The sequence below is a fragment of the Notolepis coatsorum genome (assembly GCF_963971535.1).
Source record: "Notolepis coatsorum genome assembly, chromosome: 7".
Classification (NCBI taxonomy): Eukaryota; Metazoa; Chordata; class Actinopteri; order Aulopiformes; family Paralepididae; genus Notolepis; species Notolepis coatsorum.
The window spans coordinates 8,792,648-8,811,255 of NC_140171.1; the positions used below are offsets into that span (position 1 = coordinate 8,792,648).

At 46.0% G+C, this 18,608-nt stretch overlaps 1 protein-coding gene across 1 annotated transcript in view; it reads right to left on the reverse strand.

Annotated features, from left to right (window-relative positions):
* Window positions 1-14,419: 14,419 nt before the first annotated feature.
* Window positions 14,420-18,608, reverse strand: part of gtf3c1 (general transcription factor IIIC subunit 1) — a 90,583-nt gene continuing 86,394 nt past the window's right edge. The window contains exons 40-41 of the mRNA XM_084319474.1: window positions 17,858-18,047; window positions 14,420-16,445 (exon numbers count right to left, since the gene is read on the reverse strand). Coding sequence (XP_084175600.1) covers window positions 16,239-16,445; window positions 17,858-18,047 — 397 coding nt within the window. The 3' untranslated portion in view covers window positions 14,420-16,238. The remainder of the gene's footprint in view (window positions 16,446-17,857; window positions 18,048-18,608) is intronic.

Sequence of the window (18,608 nt, forward strand, 5' to 3'; positions counted from 1 at the left end):
ACCTGCACGTCTTCAGTGACGCCTCGGAAGTAGCCTACGGTTCGGTGGCTTACTTGCGGGCCCGAGAGGAGGGAGGGGAAATACACACAGCCTTCATCCTGGCTCGCTCAAGGATAGCCCCCCCGCAAGCAACAATCGATCCCGCGTCTAGAGCTCTGCGCAGCTCTGGTAGGCGCGCAACTCGCCACGTTAATCCAACGTGAACTCACCATCCCGGTGCAAAGAACAATCTTGTGGTCAGACTCGATGACCGTACTCACATGGATCCAGTCTGATTCTTGTAGATACAAGGTCTTCGTGGGAGTCAGAATCACAGAGATTCAAGACCTGGTAGGATCAGCGTGCTGGAGGTACGTGGACACGAAACAGAACCCAGCCGATGTCATCACACGGGGGATGTCCCTAGATGACCTCACACGTCCCAATATCTATAGTGACGGTCCTGAGTTCCTCAAGCTCCCGGAGGAGGAGTGGCCTACCCCCACCCCACGGGAGGCTAGTCAAGAGGAGGCAGAGATCAAGAAATCTATGTTCTGTGGGTTGACGCACATCCCAGTCCCCACTGACCCTAACATAGACGACTGCCTCACCTTTGAGAGTGCGCAGCTAAAAACATTCCTGTGGCACCACCCTGAGGTTCCCCCCACTACAGACATTGACGCATCGAACTACGCAGAGGCAGAACTCCTTCTGCTACAGCGAGCCCAAAGAGACTCGTTCCCCGACGAGCTAGACTGCCTGCAGGGAACAAAGCCAATCCCTTCAGACAGCAGACTGCTCCACTTGGCCCCTGAGCGCGACACCCATGGCCTCATCAGGGTGGGTGGTCGTTTGAGACGGGCCCCGGACTTAACGGATGACGTCAAGTTTCCTATAGTCCTCAACAGCCGACGCAAGGTCACTGAGCTCATCATAAAGAAATACGACGAGGATGTGCACCACGCTGGCGCAGAGAGAGTCTTCGCTGAGATCCGACGTCGTTATTGGATACTGCAAGGAAGAGAAGCAGTACGACGCTTCCAGCGGACCTGTCTAGACTGTCGCAAGTGGCGAGCACAGCCCAGTATACCCATGATGGCCGACCTGCCTCCCTGTCGCCTCCGACTCGGCGAGAAGCCCTTTCACTCCACGGGCGTGGACTGCTTCAGCCCGCTCTACGTGAAGAAAGGAAGGGGGACAGAGAAGAGGTGGGGCATTGTATTCAAGTGCATGACCACCCGAGCAGTACACATAGAACTCCTTCCGACCATGAGTACGGACTCATTCCTCATGTCCTTCCGGAGATTCACAGCACGAAGAGGAAAACCGTCTACGTTGTTGTCTGATCACGGGACAAACTTCAAAGGCGGAGAAAGAGAGTTGAGAGAGAGCTTCCAAGCCATGGGCCCAGAACTTAAGACCCACCTCGCTCCCTATCCGATCGAATTCTAGTTTAACCCCCCGAACGCCCCTCACTTCGGGGGAACCTGGGAAAGAGAAGTACGTTCCATAAAGAAAGCTCTGTACGCCGTGCTTGGGGCCCAGACCGTGGCGGAAGAAGTCCTCACGGAGATTGAGGGAGTATTGAACTCAAAGCCCCTCGGTTACGTCTCAAGTGATGTAGCAGATGTCGACCCAGTCACCCCCAACACTCTCTTGATGGCGCTTCCACAGACGGTGTACAGACCTGAAGAAGCGAACGGCCGAAGAATGTGGAGGTACAGTCAAATATTGGCTGACAAGTTTTGGAACAGTTTCCTCCTCCACTACCTACCGTCCCTCCAAACCCGTCAGAAATGGGTAAAGGACAGAGACAACTTACAAGTGGACACAGTCGTTATGATCATAGACCAGTCACTACCCCGAGCTATGTGGCCGGCCGGCCGCGTAAGCAAAGTGATCACTGGTGCCGACGGAAAGGTCAGAGCGGCAGAAGTTATTGTCCAGGGGCGGACCTACACCCGACCCATGGCGAGGCTGATAGAGTTGCCGAGGCTCCCTGACTCCCCTGATGACGATCATGACCCACTGACTTTGTAGATTGCCCTACTCCCCACAACAGACATTGAGCAGTTGACTGGACTATTAATCTGTCTCCCTTAACTAATTAGGTGCGGACTAATTAGGAGGCGGCTGTTGTGAAGGGCCAGATTAAACTGAGAATCTACCTTTATTGTTTGATATACTTTGTATATTATTTATATATACACGGAATATCCCTTTACCTGCGTTCAAACCAGAGTAATATTCGCTCTCCTTATTGGACAGCGCCCCTAGGCGCCACCTCGCAGGCCCCCAATGCCAGGTTCAAAGACAAGTTCAGGCATGTCAGTACATGCCCGGAGACAGCGTATTGATACCAGACAAAGACTGCGGTTTGGGACTAGATCGTCACTTAAGTATATATACAGCGCAAGGTGCGCACAGCAGTAGTCAACTTCAACCTTACCCCACCTTACCCCGAGCACCTGCTTGTCCATCTAAACAAGCCAACGTAGTTCATCGTGGTGAAGTGAGCAACTCGTGCGTTGAGAACATGTGCGAATAGAATAGTAAAGTGTCAGAGTTTAATGTAGTAACGTCAAGTTCGACCTAATCTAATGTGAAGTAAATAGTCGTTCATTTATTGTATATCGTGCGGCCACAGTTCGTTCGTGTGTAGCATTACCCAGCGGTTCGTCGTGTTTTAGCTAGTGTACTTAGCCAGGGTGTGTGGCCTAAATACGTGCCCACTCCCGAGGAGTCCTAGTCGGAGAACCGTTGGACATGTGCACAGGAGAACCAACGTCGGCGATTGCAGAACCATTACTGGTTGGATTATATTGATTTGGAACGTGTTACCCGGAGAAGAGCATCGTTGATTTCCACTATCGTTTGGGATTCAACCTCGTGAGGATTACAACTCGGGCTGGCCTCATGGACAGGGGCTGGCTAGCTGTCATCAGTGCTATCGAGCATTTGGATTACAACTATTGCTTTGCTGCTGATCGTGGGATTTACAAGGACCGACTCCTGTACCTGGAGTCTCTTTATTCTTCATTGAATCAGACGGAGTATCCGAACATTCCTCTACCCTCCAGGCCTTACACCCCCGGAGGGAACCCATTGTCTCCAGGCGGTATCAGCGTTGCCTTATATAGTTGCTATTGTACGACAGGTGGTGTCAACTTAGACCCATCGTAGGATTCCTGCTATTCTTAGTGACTCATGCTATTGACTGACTTTACGCATATTCTTCGCCATACAAGCGCGACCCTAATTCTCATTCTGTAACCTAATGTTGCATAATAATAAAATACCCTCAAATACTATTTCTTTGTCAATGCCGTGTTCTTGTGGGTGTTCACCATCTATATTTGATGTACTGTCTGGCCAGTAATTAAAGTACATAACTAGCAGTGGTTTAATCTATCACAATCTTTAATACAGTCAGGGTTTTGTAACCCCTCAGTTACACTGTACATTGGAGGGGGTTGGGTTAGGACATTTACAGGGGCCAGTTTCGAATTGCAGTCTCCCGTAGGTGCTCTTTGAGACTGGTTTTTAAAGTGGGTAGTGATTCACATTCCTTTACAGCTGTGGTGGGTAGGGCATTCCACATTGATGTGGCATAATTGCGAAACGTGTTTAGTCCCTTGTTTGAACCGAATCTGGGTTTAACATGATTTGTGGAGCTCCCTCTGGTGTTGCGGTCGTGGTATTCACTGACCTTTGGGAAGTATTTTGACATGTACTGGGTACCTTAGTCATGTAGATCTTGTAGACCAGGCCCATTGCAAGTTGGCCCATTGCAAGTTGCTGTACTCTGTCGTCTACTCTAAGCCATCCTAGGTTGTCAAAGTGGGCAGGGGTGAGGTGTGGGTTCTAGGAGTAAGGTCAAGCAGTAGTCTGACCAGTTTTGTGATGTTTGTAATTTAGTTTTTAGCACCTTTGAGGTGCTTTGGTACCATGAGGTGCAAGCATAGTCGTAGTACCCTTGAATGAGTGCTCTTGCCAGAGTCTTCAGGGTATTCTTGTTTACCAGAGAGGAGATCCGGTACAAGAATCTAGTTTGTTGGTTGACTTTTTTGATTACATTGGATGCCATTTTGTCACAGGAAAGATTTGCCTCTAGGATGGAACCTAGGTAAAGCTAGCTAAATGCCTTCCAGGGCGACACCTAAACATACAGTATCACCCCTAAAAGTGAACAGATTAAACAACTACTGTTAAAATCAAATTTGGAATCTTTATTTTTCTCTGAAACCTGGCTTCATGATAACTCCCCAGCTGCTGATCTGACTGTCTATGGCTATAATATTGTAATGTTCTGGGGTTTTGTGTGTCTCTCTGTTTAGCTGTGGGTGTTCTTTCCCCCGGGAGATTGGGAGTGACACACCGGATGTTGTGGTTGTTGTTGTGAAGCTAGCGTGAGAGGTAGCTGTGTTGGTATGACAAGGAAAGTATCCACCTGTAACAATATTAACCCTTCGAGTGCCTTTAACGTGTTAACACGTTTCTGGATCGTTATTTATTTTATTCGCTATTATTTCCATTCATAATTCATCCTATGCTGGAGGACTGTGTGGCACTCTGAGACCGCAATGGTCCGATACCGCCGTCTAACGCCTTGCGGCCGCTATTGCACTCCATTTGAAACGATGTGGTTTGTTTTCCTGGCCGAGCTGCAGCGTGCAGGCGGGGTCTAAACACTCCAGCAAGACAAGAGCTTATAGGGATGGCATCGACAAGGGTTCCCGCCCCCCCCCCCCCCCCGGTTCATTTTCTTTGGTGGATAACGTTGGACACGATCGCGATCAGTATTTGGAATGGCGATCAGATAATTGATTATTCTTTTTGCAGTACATCATATACAAGGTAAGGACTATTATGTTATAATATATATATAATATATATGTATATATTTATAATGAAATGCAGTAAAACGCCGTTTCGTGTCGTTTCCCAGGATGACACAGAATCACTCAAACCCATATTCACCACGGTATAAAACGGAAATGTATGGATGAAAGAATTATCTGTTTTTTGCCTGTTGACCAGAAGAAACTCACTGACAATCGAGGTTGTTATTGGATCCATAGCTATAATATTTAATATAGTTTTAGCACTACAAACACCGGCATCTACCCCCAATGCATTACAGCGCTGGCACAAACAGCCATACACCCACAGCGACCTCCGGCATCCAATGTGTTAATTAAGCATTACATCACGCGCAGGAGTGGTTTGTGAACAATAAACCATGCCTAGGGGTGGTCGTTAGACCCCCCTAGGCATGGTTTATTGTTCACAAATCACGACTGCAAGTGGTGTAATGCTTTTATACAACTGCCACATTCATCCAACCTTAATCATCGAAGATTTATTGAAAAAACCATCCGCCAGAAAAAGTAGTTCCCACAACAACAAAAAAGATAATTTGCCTCCATGTGGAAGCAGCTCGGAAGTGCATCCAACCAACTAACACATCCAACTGTGTGTTATTGGAATGATTGAGAGAAGTTGCCTCATGTGGAAGCAGCTCGGAAGTGCATCCAACAGATCCAACAAACTAACACATCCAACTGTGTGTTATTGGAATGATTGATTGAACATTTTATTACCAGATGCAGAATGGGTACAATACAGTACGGCTCAATACACACAATTGTTAAGGGTATGCAGACCTACTTTCTATAGAACTTCATTCTTAGATGCTTCTATAGAAAGTAGGTAAAACAAATTAAAAAGTTTTCTTTGCCCTATAGGGAAAAAAAAGTTTTCGCCCTATTTTTTTATTATTTTTTTTAAACCTACTTTAGAGGGCCTAAACTTAACCAGTTGGAAACCAGGCGTACAGTAATAAAATTAGCAATCAACCAATCAATCAATTCAATAGACCATGCTCACTTAAAACAGCGCAGCACTCAGCTGCTTCTACAGTCTGACTCTCCCCCGCCGTTGCAGACAGGAGTGTGTGGGGGTGGGTGGGCACGCCAGCGTCGGACAGTGTGAGAGTGAGCGCTGCAGTCAGGGGGAAGGAAGAAGAAATTTAAAATAAAATTGCAAATAATCAATCAATCCGCGATTTTTCTTTTGTTCTAAAATGACTCATGACCCATCAATTACATCATCCAACATTGTTTAAAGGACTAAGACATTCGCCGTGACAGAATCGCTTTATATTGTAAAAGATTATTGTCCGCCATCTTGTTTTCTCCGAAGAATCCGCACGGCGGAGACGCGGAGTGATGTGATTCGGTTGTGGGCGGGTCCTGAGACCAGGAGCGGGGAATGGTCCTTATACATACGTGTAAATGGACTGTTTCAGCCAATCAGAATCGAGAAATTTGCATGCCGTTGTATAAAGTGCTACAAGGGCGTAGCCCCTAAAAATAGCCTGTGCTATTGGAAACAAATATTTGGGGGCACCCTTGCTAGTACTGATTTCAACCCTTTCATTCGTTTTTTTTGAGGAATTTAAACATTGCGAACTAATCTTGTTGGCCGTTTTCTATATCTCTCCTCCCTCGGTCTCTCTCCGTCTGCCTGAGGAGCGGGGCTGTTACTTACACGCTCGCGCGACTGACACTCACACATGCACATACGGGTACTTGAGAGGTGCTGTCCGTGCTGAAGCAGAGCAGAGCTCATCATAGCGGAGAGAACGAAAAGTTCGAAAAAAGCATGCATAGCGCGATCTGTGTAACATTAAGTTACACTGCTATCGTTAACAAGCTAAGCATGCATAGCGCAACGTGTGTAACATTAAGTTACACTGCTATCGTTAACAAGCTAAGCATGCATAGCGCAACGTGTGTAACATTAAGTTACACTGCTATCGTTAACAAGCTAAGCATGCATAGCGCGACCCGTGTAACGTTAAGTAACTTGTGTTCCACGGGGAAAGACCGGTCATCACTGCATACAACTTGGTTGAATCCAAATATTCATTCAGAAACTTTGTATTATGAAATAATTCTTGGATGTCTGACTATTTCCATATGCCTTGTTTGGTGCGAGTTCAGTTGACACTGTTGACACGCCGACTATGCAAAGCGTGCGCTCTCACACACACACACACTGCTCCGGTCATGCATCCACTCAACTCATGGAAAATATATCATCAGGCTATTGTTCTAAAAGTATCTCTACTAATAAAATGGAGTATTGAACCGTTTTTAACAGCTGGGTATTGGGTGGGACATTCTGATTTAAGAACTTTCTAAATAAAATAGAAAGTCCCAAAATAGTTAATTTATCTGACTGCTTGTATTAATTGATCAAAAAGTAGCCATGTGCAGTAATATAGTTATATAAAAGAATAATAAAGCAATGTCGATTATGTTCTTAATTAAAAAAAAAAATGGTGGAGGTAAACGGTACACTATCCCCCCCCTCCCAGTGAGCTGTGGTGTTCCACAAGGAAGCATACTAGGACCGTTACTGTTCCTAATTTATGCAAATTACATGTCATCAGCTTGTGACTGCAACTTGTTCCAGTTCGAGGACGACTCAGTCCTGCTGGTCTCCGAGAGGGACAAGTTGCAGGTTGAAAAAGCCCTCAGCTCTGAACTCGGCAGAATCTGCACCTGGCTCGCTGATAACAAACTATCATTACACCTGGGTAAAACAGAGTCCATTCTCTTTGGATCAAATAACAAACTCAGCAAGACCAACAGTGGGTGACAATATTGTCACAAGGAAAGATTAAATTACATACCTGGGTTCCATCCTAGAGGCAAATCTTTCCTGTGACAAAATGGCAACCAATGTAATAAAAAAAAGTCAACCAACGAACAAGATTCTTGTACCAGATCTCCTCTCTGGTAAACAAGAATACCCTGAAGACTCTAACAGGAGCACTCATTCAAGGGTACTACGACTATGCTTGCACCTCAAAGGCACTAAAAACAAGATTACAAACATCACAAAACAAACTGGTCAGACTACTGCTTGACCATACTCCTAAAACCCACCTCACCCCTGCCCATTTTGACAACCTATAGGAGGGCTTAGAGTAGACGACAGAGTACAGCAACTTGCAATGGGCCTGGTCTACAAGATACACTACACCACATAGGGCGGCTACGTGGCGTAGTGGGCAAGGCACTCGCCACGAAATGCTGGAGACGCTGGGCTCGTCAGTTCGAGCCCAGCGCTCCACATTTGTTTTCAGTTTAGCTGGTCGTCCGCAGTAATACACATTGGCCGTATTACGGGGAGGGAAACTGAAGGGTGGGGATCGGGCGTTGTGGACAGCGACTCCTACAGGTCGGTTGGTGCGCCTGCGCAGTAGAATCAGGAAGTGTCGGGGGCAGCGTGAGCCTCCCACGCGTTACTCCTCGCCACTGAGAGATCGAGCTGCGCAGGTGAAAAGATGCGACTGCTGTTACCTCAAGTACCGGAGGGGACTTGTGCTATGTATGACTTAGTCCACATTGCAGCCGGCTTGTGGGAGGCAAGAAACAGCGTCCGTGACAGGGGAGGGTTGAATTGGATGATACGAAATTGGGATGGGAGAAAATATAGAAAATGGGAGAAAAAGTGGATCAAAAAAAAAAAGGATACACTACACCACTAAGGTACCCATGTACATGTCGAAATACTTCCCAAAGGTCAGTGAATACCACAACCACAACACCAGAGGGAGTTCCACAAATCATGTTCAACCCAGATTCGGCTCAAACAAGGGACTAAACATGTTTTCGCAATTATGCCACATCAATGTGGAACACCCTACCCACAGCCATAAAATAATGTGAATCCCTACCCACCTTCAAAACCGCTCTCAAAGAGCACCTACGAGAGGCTGCCATTCTAAACTGTAAATGTCCAACCCCCCACCCCCTCCAATGTATAGTTTATTCCCCCTCAAATGTATATACTCTCTTTTAGAAACTTTGTCTGTATATTTGTATATCTTGTATGTCATAAATGTCTGGATGTAACAGTACTGTTTATCTGTATGTCGTGTATGTCATAAATGTTATGATGAATTGAAAATGGGGGACCCTGATGTAAACAAGACTAAAGTATTTCTCTGGTCTGCATCCCCTTAACAATTGTGTATTGAGCCATACTGTATTGTACCCATTCTGCAATCTGTTAATAAAGTTTTCAATCAATCAATCTATAGCCTAACCTTAACACTCCTTGTCCATAGCCTAACCGTGTCTATAGCCTACCCTTAACACTCCTCGTCTATAGCCTAACTGTAACACTCCTTGTTCATAGCCTAACCTTAACACTCCTTGTCCATAGTAGGGATGGGACTTTCTAGCAAAAGTGATATTCGAAAATCGCTGGTTCTTAACACTTTGGTTGCCATTGGTTAACATGGTAAAACATGGTTGAATGCCACCACCCACTTCAATGATAGCGTTCTCATATTTGTGAACGCATAATCTCTGTCTTAAATTATGGCTATGTGTCTAATCTGCCCATCGCTTATCAATGACTTGTTTGCAGTCAACATTGTCGAAACGGATTGTTTTTTTTAAATCGGTTCATTTCCGTTTTATAGCATTTTGAAAAGCCCTCGTTTTCTTGAAACTTTCAGGAAAATATATAGATTCCGTGATAAACGGCATTTACTGGAATACACAAAACGTTGAAATTTTTTGGCCTATTTATAAATCGCTTTCAAATAAACGCTAGATTATCGATAGTATATGTGTACTTATGCACGCTAGAGAAGCGATCTGAAAAATCCATTATCTTATTTCCTGATCAGCTACACACACTCACAGCCACATACACACATAGGGGACACGTTGATATATAGGTGAAAACAGCTCTGATTATCCCAATACTGGTAAAATAGATTCCTTACCTCAGATGTTCTCCAAAAAGATGATTCCAATTCCTGATCGCCATTCCAAATATCGATCGCGTTTATTGATCCAACGCTAGGTGGTCAAAAGACATTCCACGCTGTTCTGATGGTGGGCAATGACTGGGATCGTCTCCGGTTACTTGCCCGACAAGTAAAATGTGGAATCCAGACTCTTTTTCCCCATGCGTTTCATTCATTCCAATCCAATGGGGTGCAGTACCATCCGGAGAGACGATAGGGGGCGGTATTTTCCCTGTTCGAGCTCAGACAGATCCCCACTGGTAACGTGAGGCTATATATATATATATATATTTTTTTTTGATCTTTTTCCCCCTCCATTTTTCCTCCGATTTTCTCCCATCCCAATGTTAGTCGTATGCCAATTCCCAATCCCTTCCTGGTCGCTGCGCACTTACCCCCCACAGTCAGATCATCTGGGAGAGTGGAGGCTACCACGTGCTTCCTCCGATACACGTCCAGCCAATCACCGCTTCTTTTCACCTGGCAGCGCGGATTTTCATTGAGAGGGCGTAGCGTGTGGGAGGATCACACTATCCCCCTCAGGTCCTATCCGCGCTTAGCAGGCGCCCCGACCGAACTGTAGGAGTCGCTGTTTACAACGACCCGGACCCACCCCGCCAGCTTCTCCCACCCTCTAATACAGCCAATTGTATTAGTGTGAACGGCTAGCCAAGCTGGTGACAACCCCGGAGCTGTGAGCTGGATTCGAACAGGCGAATCCAGCTCACAGCTCCGGGGTTGGTGACGAACGCAATCTTCGCTCGGCCACCTAACCGCTTTAACGTGAGGCTATATTGATGAAATATGAATGGAAATCGCTAATAAAAAAAATAGCGATTAAACGACAAGATTTCTCGTCGTTGGCATGAACTAACGAGATTTCCTGTCGTTGGCACTGAAAGTGTTAAAGGGGAACTATCTTATTTTTTTTTTTAACTTACATTTTTATTAACATTTATAGACATACAACACTTAGACAATACTTACAATGACATCAATAACAACAATATACAAACATGGGCCCCTTGAATTTCTATAATACGGCTGCGTTCAGCCGCCCAGACCCCCATAAGAGGGACCCCCCCTCCCGCCATTCACCCCTGGAAATAGGGTTCCCCCACATCCCAGGTCCGTCCCACGCGGGGCCGAGCACTCAGCGACACGGGTCCCTTGAATTTAATTGGGCCAGGCTCAGTAGAGGAGCGAGGTGAGGTACTCCCCCCCCCCCCCCCCCCACCAAGCCAAGCCTGCTACCTCCCATGTCACCAAGCACCCCACCCCACGCACAACGACCCCACAACATACAAGACCCCACTGCAGCTTCTATTCTAACATTACTCAAAGAAAAAAAAACATTTGGTGACGAAATAAAACTGAAAAAAAAATAAGCTATATAATTGGCACTTCCCAGGTTTTGCCCCCGTCGGCGGGTTGGAGGGGAATCAGCTCTCCTAGGGAGAGCCCCCCCCCCCCTAGTGACAGAGTTATCCCCAATGAAGATTCTCCCAAGCCCCTATTATTGTCCAACATTTAATTTTTTTGTCCTTCAGATGATCATGTGCACATTCAAAGCAACTGCTATTCTAACATAACTCAAAGAAAAGACAAAATTTGGTGCTCCCATGGTGTTAGAGGATCTTAATCGTATCCCTCTGTTCCCCGTTGGAAGGGTGAGGAGTAATGGCTCTCCTAGTGAGAGGGCTCCCCCTAGTGGCGAAGTGCGCACTATAAGTCCAACATTCATTCTGTGGACGGCCTCAGTGCTCCCGGTCAATGTTCTGAATTTGTCTTTCTTATGCTCATGTTCATTTGTATTGTGTCACGTGTAATCCTGTAGTTCCTTCATACCAGTCCATCGTGTATTATTCCCAAATGTTTCCCAAATCAGCGTGTCCCTTTAAAAATATATAAAATTCAAATGGTTTGTTTTGTACGTGTGTATTGTAAATCATAGTGTTAATTATTCTAAATTCTGGTGTTATATTTTTCTTATACTTCTTGGGGTAACTGTTCAATTCTTTCCTCTGTTGCATCTATTCTCATCCCCAGGTCCCCCGTGTGTATGTTTGTATTGGGTACTCTTCCACATTGATTTTGTCTTGTATCTTTCCTTGGATCACCGTGGCCCTTCATGCCCCTTTCTAGTGTCCCTTTGTCGTTCTTCATAGTTGATCTGCTTTGAATCGGTTCAGGTCCCCTTTTCCTCCTCCCGTCCTCCTCTCGTCTCTGGTCCACCTGCGCGCCCTCTCCATCCTCTGCGTCAGCGTAGGCCTCTCTCCTTTCCCTCCCGGCACCTTCCATCCTCCGCACTGTGTCCCTCGCCGCCTCCTGCACGTTGTTGGGACCTGGTCCCTTTCTTTTTCAGAATTTTCTTTATTTCTACATAGCTCCGACGCTTCATTGCCACCTCCGTTGGATTTTTCAGTGTTACATTGTATGCTCCGCATTGCTCCTAATCCAATCTGCGTGGTGGCTTGGTTAGCCTCTATGTTAGCTTGTAAGCTAGTTTGTATGTTAGTCTGTAGCTTCTATGCACTGACATTCAGCGTCCCGCTAGCTTGTTCTACCTGTTGCATCATTGCCTCGTGTTGAGTCTTTTCCATCTGTGTATTTACTTCATCTGGGGTTGCTTTTCTTTCATTTGTCCTCGTATTCATTCTTCCTTCTTTCTTTTGTCCTTGAATCTTCAATTGAATTGTTTTACTTCCTTTTTTTGATATTCATTGACCTGGAGCTTTCATGTGGCTGCTCACCAGAACGTTGCAAACCGGAAGTCAAAGGGGAACCATCTTACTATTTCTTTCACTATTTGGGCAATTTTACACAATTCCTGAATCTATGGAACTATATTAAATATTATAGCTATAGATCTAATAACATAGTCGATTGTCAGTGAGTTTCTTCCGGTCAACATGCAAAATGCTTCGATTGCCACCAACGGCATATTACACAGTACATTACAGACACACGCTGCGATCGCGCGGGGGGGAATTATCGGATCAACGCAAGATTGATAACATTATAGTCCTTACCTTGTCTATGATGTACTGCAAAAAGAATAATCCCAATTATCTGATGGCCATTCCAAATACTGATCGCGATCGTGTGTCCAACGTTATCCAGCATTGCACATGAACGGGGGGGCGGGGACCCTCGTCGATGCCATCCCTATAAGCGCTCGTCTTGCCGGAGTATTTAGACCCCGCCCCCACGCCGCAGCTCGGCCCAGAAAACAAACCATATAGTTTCAAATGGAGTGCAATAGCGGCCGCAAAGTGTTAGGCGGCGGTATAGGCCGTTTGCGATCTGAGCCATTCCCAACGATAAAATCAGGCTGGATGGATGAATTATGAATGGATATAGATAATAAAAGAAATAACGATTAAAACCCGACTTTTCTCGGGTTTGGTACTCAAGCGATGGTGAGTTAACCCGACTTATCCCAGGTCTGCCGTCCAATGTGTTAACACTCCTTGTCCATAGCCTAACCATAACACTCCTCCTTGTCCATAGCCTAACCTTGTCCATAGTGATGAAATCAATGTAGATATCAGTTTAACCGTGTTAAACTGAAAAACGCTGACAGACATCTCCTCTCTGTGTGTTATCCCATTGAAACCAGGAAACACATTTGTGTGTATATACAGGATATATAATGCATTATTAGCAGGCGTTGTAGGTCTAATAACATAACATGGGGTTATAACATGTAGGTAAAGTACATATATATAGAGATATTAGTTTAAACATTGTATTTAATTGAACTTTGAAACTGTAAGACAGAGGCAGGGTCTGGGCACAGGCTCTTTGTGAGCGATAGCAGCCAGCAGCACAGAAGTCATCCGCAGAGGCACTTCAGCATCAACAAAGATAGCTGGTCGGCTAGGGAGGGGAGAAGCCGTTGCTATAGTATAGTGAGTGCTATAGGGGTGGGGTTGCAATGGGCTAGCAGCCGTTGCTAAGGAATATACTTTATAGCTGCGAGTTCTTCCGGTTTGACTCAGGCAAGCGTCGACAGCAGAGATAGCTCCAGCCTCCAACTTGTCCATAGCCTAACCTTAACACTCCTTGTCCATAACCTAACCTTGTCCATAGCATAGCCCCTCACTCAATCCAAGACTGAAAAGTTCTGGTTGACAATAAAACCCTAGAAAGACTTTTTTGTTGCAGAAATTGCCACAACAGTGATGTCATTGGGGACATTGAATCCCTGTGTGGTTAATTACATCACAGTTAAATTATAAGGTAACAGTCCATATGAGACATCACGGATTCAATGTCCCCAATGTGGTCATTCAAACAAAAAACAAATTGACTCAATAACTGCCAAACTAAATGAATGTGCGTAAAACTGCTTAGGGGTTTTTGGATGTGTGAGATAAATCGGCATTAATTCTTTTTTTATATATAAAAACAGAAAACAATATTGAATAAAACAAAAGAGGTGGGAAGAGGAAAATAAATTAAAATTAGATTTTTGCAGAAAACTAGACAAACCTGCTCCACAGATTCAAGGAAGTCGCATCAAATTGTTGAAAAGATAATATGTCCCATTTGAAAATAAAAGTTGTTTCCGAATTGTTACTTCACATACGACTGTTACTGATTCACCTTCCTACAACAAAACATAATTTGTGACCAAATGTCACATTTTTATTAACACTTTCAAACAAATGAAAAAGAAAAAATAATCCATACAACAAACATAAATAAGAAAATTGTTATATAAAAAGAAAAAGAATTTTTTTTCCACGCAAATAAGAACAAAGATTTGCAAGAAGAAAACATTGTTTAGACGAGAGGTGAACATCAGTTTGATGTCCATGAGCCACAGATGTGCAATACCTTCAAGCGCCTGAGAACCGGAACCGGAACTGGAACTGGAATCCAGTCACCATAACAGGCCGACAGGTCATGGCATTGTTCTGTTGGAATCCAGTCACCATAACAGCCCGACAGGTCAAGGCATTGTTCTGTTGGAATCCAGTCACCATAACAGGCCGACAGGTCAAGGCATTGTTCTGTTGGAATCCAGTCACCATAACAGCCCGACAGGTCATGGCATTGTTCTGTTGGAATCCAGTCACCATAACAGCCCGACAGGTCATGGCATTGTTCTGTTGGAATCCAGTCACCATAACAGGCCGACAGGTCAAGGCAGGAACTCCTGGCCCACCAGGACAGAATTGGTAAGCTTCCCCCTGACATCACAACACTGTTGGAATGGAATCTTGGAACCTATTCTATTTTTCCTACATCTGGAATGTCCTCCAACTGACTCTGAAGCTGGAGGTTCTTCCTTCTCTTGCTGCATTTAAAAGTATGACCTCCGACCACTGTGTGTGTCGACTTGTAACCGTCTTAACAGATTTTCATTGTTTATGCTTATTTATTGTGCCTATAATGTATGAACCTGCCGATAACTTCGTCTTGATTTGTAAGCTTGTCGTCCCTGTAAATGAGGGTAATTTAAATTAAATTAAAAGTTCAGTTTAGTTTCACAGAATCAAATCCAAAAACATCAAGACAGGAGTTACCGTAATTCCTCTAATAGTAACCCCGGCTTGTATTTGTTTCAACTGTAGCGGGTACCAGGCTTGTATTAGGAGGAGGCCTGTATAAGAGGGAGGCCTATATTTCAAATTTTCAAACGGATCATAATGAATAAATCAACATTTTGTGTCAGTTTGAACCCAGTCAAATGTACTGGGTTCATTTATTGAAACCAAGTACTGTATGAAATAGTAAACAGTGCAATTACAGGTGGTCACTGGTCATTTCAACGTTTTCAAAGTGAAATCAAGTAACTAGCTCAGTATGCAGCTCAGTATATTAGTAACCCGGCTTGTATTAGGAGGCCGGCTTATAATTGCTTAGCTCAAGAGCGCACCCGGCCATTAATAGAGACCCGGCTTGTATTTGAGACCCGGTTACTATTAGAGGAATTACGGTAAATCCTTTTCGGAAGTTATCGGACTACGACTCAACCCTGCTTGGTGAGACACTCCAGGTCAACGGTCAGGTCAGTTGGAGGAACTGGTTCCAGTGGTCAGGTCAGCTGGAGGAACTGGGTCCAACGGTCAGGTCAGCTGGAGGAACTGGTTCCAGTGGTCAGGTCAGCTGGAGGAACTGGGTCCAACGGTCAGGTCAGCTGGAAGAACTGGTTCCAGTAGTCAGGTCAGCTGGAGGAACTGGTTCAGGTGGTCAGGTCAACTGGAGGAACTGGTTCCGGTGGTAAGGTCAGCTGGAGGAACTGGTTCCGGTGGTAAGGTCAGCTGCAGGAACTGGTTCAGGTGGTCAGGTCAGCTGGAGGAACTGGTTCAGGTGGTCAGGTCAGCTGGAGGAACTGGTTCAGGTGGTAAGGTCAGCTGGAGGAACTGGTTCAGGTGGTCAGGTCAGCTGGAGGAACTGGTTCCAACGGTCAGGTCAGCTGGAGGAACTGGTTCCAGTGGGGTTGGTTGGGGAGAACGTGAGCGAGTCTCAGACAGCAGCTGATGGTGGGCTCGTAGAACACCGTCTCCGTCTCCTCCGTCCTGAACCCTGCCCCGTCCCCGGGGCGGGAGAAGAGGGACGGTTTGTGAGTTCTGACTACGGTCCTCTTCCTCACGCAGCCCATCTCTATCAGCGCCTGAGGAAGGCAGAGCGGAAGAGGATTAATACACAGAGGGGGGGGGGGGGGGGGGGGGGGTAATAGGGCCGTCAATATTAACGTTTCACATTTGGTTTTGTGTATTATTTTCTATTGACCGCAACAAGACACGCATGCAATCCACAATCCAGTAACTAGTACCAGTTTATGCTTTTACGTGTTCGTGAAGTGACCTGGCAGCGAGGGGAACGGCTCCCTCCTACCGGAGGTCAATGGTCTCCAACTACACACCCTCAAGACCCCTACACTCTCTGCATCTTCTAACTACACACCCTCAAGACCCCTACGCTCGGGGGGCTCCAGTAGCTCACCGCATATCTCGGCGCTATTTCTGCGTCGGGGAAAACCGTGCTGCGTCACGGATCTGGTGGACTCCAAGTTCGATTCCCGGACCCGCCGTCATTTGCCAGAATGTCTTCCCCTGCTCTATATCCCGTTTCACCCTGTATCTGTCGGTCATGCTTGACCAGAAAAGCGATAAACGCTAAAAAATAAAGTTAAAAAAAAATACCCCTACGCTCTGCATCTTCTAACTACACACCCTCAAAACCCCTACGCTCTGCATCTTCTAACTACACACCCTCAAGACCCCTACGCTCTGCATCTTCTAACTACACACCCTCAAGACCCCTACGCTCTGCATCTTCTAACTACACACCCTCAAGACCCCTACGCTCTGCATCTTCTAACTACACACCCTCAAGACCCCTACGCTCTGCAGCTTCTAACTACACACACTCAAGACCCCTACGCTCTGCAGCTTCTAACTACACACACTCAAGACCCCTACGCTCTGCATCTTCTAACTACACACCCTCAAGACCCCTACGCTCTGCAGCTTCTAACTACACACCCTCAAGACCCCTACGCTCTGAATCTTCTAACTACACACTCAAGACCCCTACGCTCTGCATCTTCTAACTACACACCCTCAATACCCCTACGCTCTGCATCTTCTAACTACACACCCTCAAGACCCCTACGCTCTACATCTTCTATCTACAACACTCAAGACCCCTACGCTCTGCAGCTTCTAACTACACACCCTCAAGACCCCTACGCTCTGCATCTTCTAACTACACACCCTCAAGACCCCTACGCTCTGCATCTTCTAACCACCCACTCAAGACCCCTACGCTCTGCATCTTCTAACCACCCACCCTCAAGACCCCTACGCTCTGCATCTTCTAACTACACACCCTCAAGACCCCTACGCTCTGCATCTTCTAACTACACACCCTCAAGACCCCTACGCTCTGCATCTTCTAACTACACACCCTTAAGATCTAATCGTCCATTTGGTAATCAGATACATTACTGGTTGGACCTGTGACGCATAGTATGTCTAAAATAGCATGCCTGTGTGTGTGTGTGTGCGTGTGCGTGTGTACCTCTGCGAGGTCCAGCACCACCATGGGCTGCAGCACGTCTCTGTAGTGCTCCACCAGGCTGTGCAGAGTGAGTCCGGGCCGGGACATGATGTGATACAGGACGGCCTCCAGCATGCCTTTACACACCGGGCGGTTCACACTGCCGTCCACCAGCCGCCAAGGCCGACTGATGAAATGCACATCTCCACTGCTGGGATGAGAGGGAGGGAGGGAGGGAGGGAGGGAGGGAGGGAGGGAGGGAGGGAGGGAATGCAGAAACCGTTCAGACTAGTGTTGTCACGATACCAACATTTTGACTTTGATACCGATACCAGCCTAAGTATCACGATACCGATTCTAAAATGATTAAAGAAAAAAAAGAAAAAAATCTGGAAAAGTAAAGGATTATAATATTGGAACAGAACATGGGAACGTTTTTTCAAATACATTTATAGTGAAACGCTCGCACTGTGGAGTCCTGGCTTTAGGCAAAAACAGACACAAAGCCTGCTCTCTCTCTCTCTCTCTCTCACACACACACACCACCCCCCCCCCCCCCCCCCCCGGTCATGAATCTACGGCATCAGGCTATTATTCTAAAAGTATCGATACTAATATTGGACCGTTTTTAACGGCTGGGTATCGCAATACTTTTCTAGTATGGGTGTATCGCGCAACCCTAGTTCAGACCATAATAACAATGTTTTGACATTTCCTTGGCCATCCCGTGTATTTGCAGTTGGGAAAGTCAATCCAAATCCCTTGGAAGTGT